The sequence below is a fragment of the Apaloderma vittatum genome, unplaced genomic scaffold (genome assembly GCF_000703405.1).
Source record: "Apaloderma vittatum isolate BGI_N311 unplaced genomic scaffold, ASM70340v1 scaffold1707, whole genome shotgun sequence".
Taxonomy (NCBI): domain Eukaryota; kingdom Metazoa; phylum Chordata; class Aves; order Trogoniformes; family Trogonidae; genus Apaloderma; species Apaloderma vittatum.
In genome coordinates this window covers 31672-37406 of record NW_009724326.1, presented here as the reverse complement: position 1 = coordinate 37406, position 5735 = coordinate 31672, and the positions used below count along the sequence as shown (strand labels likewise).

The window sequence follows — 5735 nt, the reverse complement described above, 5'->3', positions numbered from 1 at the left end:
CAAACCATTCTATGATTCTATGATCATGCGTGTAAAGTCTCAAGTCTGGCTAATGTGTGAGAGTGTGTCTGTAGGATGCAGTGAGCTGACGTCATGCTGAGCACATCTCTGGTGCAGGTGGGATGGTGTCCAGACTCACGGTACGTCGGGCCTTCTTCCAGCAGGAGAGACGGGGTTGTTTCTTCAGAGGTGGCTCTGCTAAAGTTGAATGAGTGTCCCACTGACCCTGACGCTTTCAGTCTGGTACTTGTAAGTGACTTCTCTAAAGCTGTAAATCAGTTTACATGAGCTGAGGATGACACCCATAGCTTTTCTGGAGTTTGAATCCTGATTATCCCCCATGAAGAATAGCAAGTTTCAGACTGGGCCCTGGTGACCATACTTTGTTTTAATTTACCTTTTCTTTGTGCACAAATGACGAGAGTTTTTCCAAAGACAGGGCTGGTGAGGAGAGGGCATCAAAGTGCTGGGAGTAGTGGCAGGGAAGGATGGAGCACCAGCCAGGTGCAGGCCATGAGCGCAGGGGATGCTTGGCCAGGGAGCAGCCTTTAGGAGCACAATACGGATAATTTCTTTTCCTCCCACCTGTTGCTAAGAGCAAATAAGGAGTGAGCTATTGCGCTTCCTCCCCAGCTGCTAACGTCGGGAGAGTTGCTTATGGTCGTGCGCTGGAAGCTAATTAAAACCGGTGACAATGGTAATTGAGTAAGCATGCTTGAGGATAAGTATGACCTCATGTCTAAAATGGTAATGAAGCCTATTAAAATCCTCACCAAAAAGAGAAATGAAACAGGGAACAGAGGCAAAGGTGGTGTGAGGAGAGCAGGAGGAGACAATACCTGGCAGCCAGAATGCTGGGAGGGATGGGGAGCACCGAGGTGCCAGGCTTTTAAATCTCCTTAATAAACAGCCCGCTCCTCAGCTAGCCAGGCTGCCGCTCAGGCCGAGTCAGCCAAAGCGCTTTGGTATGTGTGAAATTCAAGCGCCTGCCTCCCCTGCTCACCCAGGCCAGGGTGTAAGTCCCATTAAGCGATGGCAACACTTCTTGCTGTTTGTTGTTGTCTTCACTTGATGGATCTTTGCTGGGAGAAGGGAACGCACCAGGGAACTGGCAGTGATTGCTGGCATGGGGAGAGGAACCTACAAAAATATGCCTTGAAATTGTACCGATGCGGGAAAACACGTTGATGGAGGAAAACTGCGGTGAACTCAGGGTGTCAGAGTGCCACACTCCATCTTGGACCAGCATGGCACCTGGTTTTGGCTCTGCAACCAGGGTGTAGGGGCCAGGCACTGCTGTGACCCCAGCATGTGTTGGTTTTCAGGGTGGCGTAGCAGGGCTCGAGATGCTGCTGTGCTCCATGGGGACCTGCGCCCCACGCTGACTCGCCCTCCCGCAAGGGACACCCTGAGGGGCGCTGGGAGGTGGGTGCTCCCCATCCTGGCTCTGGATGTGCACTGCATCGCTTAGGTGAGCTCGGCCTTGGGGTACCAGGCTGCTTCCCTTACACCCTGCTGACAGTGGGGAGACCTGGCATGTGCCAAAGGTGGCTTCTCGATGAACAAAGCTGACCCTCATCTCTTTCTGGCAGGGGTGAAGGTACAGGCTGGATGACGGCTGAGATGTGCTATGGAGCCAGGATTCAACTGCTCTGAGATCTGCGATGGCAGCTCCAGTTTTGGCAGCCAGGAGCAGCAGCGGCGTGCACTGCAGGAGCTGTGCACTGTCACGGTGGTATGTACAGAGGTCGGGGAGCTCTCTGTGGCATCTCTTTTGCTCCAGAAGTGGATTTGAGTGGAGGGGTGGAAAGGGAGGGGGCACAGGGGCACAGCTGCCAAGTAATCCCTGTACAGCCGGTGGCTCCATGCTGTTTCGTTCGGAGGTGGCCTCCAAGACAAGCCCTGTGTAGACATCCAGCAGTTAGGCAGAAGGTGAGAAAGCAACCACGACAGCCAAGTTATGTCCAGCAGCCCTCCCATGCACTGTCTGGCATGACAGCTGCATAGGAGTGGCTTGGGATGGCCTCCTCTGCCCTTGACCTTTCCCTTTCCCTAGAACTTCAAAGTGCTTTTCAAATACATACAGAGCAGGATTTAATTAAAAGTCATCATTTATAATAAATAGTACTTCTTCCCCTACCACTAAGCCAGTAGAAATGACACCGGGGTGCACTTAGTTGCAGTCCGTTTCACCTGAGGCTGCTGGATGGACCAGCGAGGCTTGGCCCGCAAGGCTCTCCACCACAGCCTGCACGACCACGGGCCTTTAATTAGAAGACCATAAGCTGCTTGGCTCCTCTGGCTCTGGCAGCTGCCTTACAATTAATATTCCCCCTGCTAGGGCCAGGATTTACTCTGCTCAGCAGCAGATGAAGCGCTCCATCAACTTCAAGTAGCATCAACCTCCAGGGAAACAGCAGTTGGAGGGAGAGAATGTTGAGAAAGGAAAGGTGGAGATCACAGGGTGTTTCTGATCACTGGGTGGTTGCTGGAAAGAGGGTGCTGTAATACTCTGGGTGGCAGCCAGAGGTGGAAAGATACTGTTGGTGGATGCAGCTGGGAGTGAAACGTGGGAGCCCAGGGTGCTGAGTCCACTCTGCTCACCTTACTGGCAAAAGCCAGATGTTACCCTCAGGCTCTACCAGGCAGACTGCAGAATTGAGATGGTGTTACAGCCTCACACCAGCCCTGAGCAGCCCCATCAGCCCCTCCGAGCTCCAGGCAGGTGGGAAGGTGGGCTTGATTTGTGCTGAATTGATGGGGGTTTTGCACGGCGAGTCCTGGCGTAAGGGGAGACGGACCTGGCTGACCATCTCCACTGTCTGGTGTGGTCTTCATTCCCCAGAGAGCCCAAAGACCCTCCTAAGGGGTGGGGTAAGGGAGGAGGAGGAGGGGAGGGGTTTGCAGGAGGGAGATGAATGTCTCCCCAGGGATCCTTCCACACTGCTGCAAAGCAGGGCTGAGCTGTGTGTGCAGCTGTATCCCAGCACTATGCAGCAGCAGCAGCAGCATTGTCTCTCTGGCTGCCTCTGCCAGCCAGGGGTTTGCCTTACCCAGCAGCCCTGCCACCAGCCTGGCACCAGCATGTGAGCGGCTAGGAGCCTGCAGATTGGCCGTGCTCACGTGGCAGTGACACATTTTTGTTCTGAGAATTATGTGTTGGCTTTAATTCTCCCGGCTGTGCCTTGTTCTTGCTTAGCCAGAAGAGATGGAGCCCAACTGGGGAAGAGAGGAGACGAGGCATCAGCTTGGAACAACTGCATTACTTTTCCCTGTGGATTTATTTCTAGCAAGGCTGGAAACAGAAGCAGCTCAGACCTTGAAGGAAGAATTGGGAGTTTGGGGCAGTGGCAGCTGTTGGGAAAACAGTCTTCTGCTGTAGAAATTGCATGCAGGTGAACTAAATACCTGAGCAAGGACTTAGCACCAGAGAAGTTAGTGAGGAAGTGTGTGATTCCAGCTCAATTTTCGTCCTCCTCTTTCCTCTTAAAGAGGCTTCACCAGTAGTTAAGTAAAAATAATGCTTTTTAAAAAAAAGAAGAAATATGTCGGTAACATGCACATATAGTAGGTGTGAACGAACCCACACATGCGCACCCTGTTAAAAATGCTGCAGTACTTTAGATCCACAGCAGAAATAGGTTTCTTTTTTCCTGTAGGACCATTTTATCCATCCCATGTTACTAGGCAGATAGCAGAGAATATTTTTAAATGGAGATTTAAAACTAAGTCGCTTGTGTGCAAGGAGAGAGGTGCCTCAATCATACCCGCTTTGGGAGTGTCCCTCAAAAGCCAGTTCTCAGCTGATGTCTACCCAGGACCAAGTTAGTTTCCAGTCAGCTGGGAGACGGGTGGAGCCCAGCTCAGTGTGTCACTGCGTAATGCATCTGAAAAACGCTGTCCCACTCCCTTTTCTGTGTTTTCTGCACCGACTGGCAGCTCTGCTGCTGGCTCCCAGTCATGCCAGCTGTCTGGCTGGTTATCTGTTGTATATAGGGGTAAGAGTGGGAGCCAAGGATGCTCTACCCAACCTTCCAAAGAAATACACTACAAACTTGGGTACCATGAGGTCTTTCTCCAGAGGTTTCTTTCAAGAAGACTGTGGTGAACCATCCCCAGTTTCCCCTCTCCCATGACCAGGGCTGCCCGAGGTTTATGAGTCACTCATATGGCTTCATAATGTATTTGGGTAGTTGGCTGTAAGAAGGAGGCTCCTGGACTGCCCTCTCCTCCTGTGTTCCTGTGCTCAGCAAGAGGCAGAGTATGTGTCTTGTCTACACACATCTCACTAGCCCTGCCTGCGTGTCTTGGTCTGATTCTGGGGTGTCTGCTCATACAGAAGGATTTGGGAGATGTGGTTTCTGGCTGAGCAGGAGCACTCATGGGAGTGATCATGCCAGAATAGGGACCTTCTTCGCTGGAAGCCCCAGAAATGTCCTCTTCTTCCTTACCCCTTTTGCATCCCGCAGACATCTGACCGCAGTGGGAAGAGCTCTCCGTCCTTCTCTGCTGCTCTCCTGGGAGTCGTATGGACATTCCTGACTGGAGGAGTCCTGCTAGCTCTCTTCTTTCTTGTCTTCACAATTCGCTTCAGGAAAAACAGGTAAGAAGTATGAGAGTTCCCCTGAGCTGGAGCAGCAGGGTTGGACTCCTTTAGGACCAGGCTCTGCGATGATGGCCAGCTAAGGGTCAGGAGGATGAAGCCTAAAAGGAGCAGCATGGGGCAAGCAAGGGGAATGCCAGGGATGTTGCAGCTTTCTCCATCACAACCGGTGCTGATAACTGGTGGAGACAGTCCTGCTTGGACTGTTCCCTTCTCCAAGAGAGGGAGCTGAGGACAAGGCAGAGCATGGATGCCCTCCGGCGTGGCGCAGGCAGCAGTGCATGGTCGCTTCCTGAAGGCGCAGTTCAATAAAACCAGCAACAGCAGTGAGCGGAAATAGAGCTGATCTCCTTCTCCAGTCCACAGTCTTGAGAGCATCACTTTGAGCAGCACAGCTTCAGGAGCAAAGCCATCATGCTCTCCACAGGGTGCACATACCCTTCCTGCTGTTGGGCAACTCATGGTTTGAAGATATTCCTAACCTTTTTTGGTCTTGGTGGTTGTTTGTATTGGTAGTGAAGCTAGTTGTGAGCTTCAAGCTTTCCTTGGTGCTGTTCAGTCTGCACAAAAGATGTAAAAAATGCTGTTCCCCTGAATGCAGCATAAATCAAGCAAAAAGCTCAGTGATTCCTCATAGCTCAAACTATCTCAGCCAGTGCTTAGCCTTCTTCAGCAATTCTGGATGTCTCACCTGCCTCCTTACCACCTTCGCCTCAGCTTTGCTGGTCCCTCAGCTGTTTTCCCCTCTGCCCAGATATAAATCCCTCTCCCAAGCTTCACCTTGGCACAGCCTTTGTGCTCCATGTGCTGTTGTTTTGCATGGAGACGTGCATCTGTGTGTAGCTGGGGCTCCTGCTCTTCCAGTCCTCTGGCTGTGTTAATGCTTCTTATAACCATTGTGCAGTCAGGAAGGTCCTGCTGAGAAAGGTTTATCTTGAGCCCTGTGCCTGCTGCAGTACAGTAGCTGCATGACCTGCATCCCAGTCTCAAGCACTTGATTTACTGAACAGAGTGGTGTTGAGTTTGGTGGCCACTTTAATTGATTACCAGATTATTTAAGGCCCTGAAGCTATTCTCAGAGCAAAGGTGTAATGAATATGTGTTATTTGTTCGCACCGCAGCAAATAAATAC

At 51.6% G+C, this 5735-nt stretch overlaps 1 protein-coding gene across 1 annotated transcript in view; it reads left to right on the top strand.

The window, feature by feature from the left end:
- Positions 1-1630: 1630 nt before the first annotated feature.
- Positions 1631-5735, top strand: part of GPR156 (G protein-coupled receptor 156) — a 14925-nt gene continuing 10820 nt past the window's right edge. The window contains exons 1-2 of the mRNA XM_009872422.1: positions 1631-1735; positions 4470-4603. Of these exons, the coding sequence (XP_009870724.1) occupies positions 1631-1735; positions 4470-4603 (239 nt within the window). The remainder of the gene's footprint in view (positions 1736-4469; positions 4604-5735) is intronic.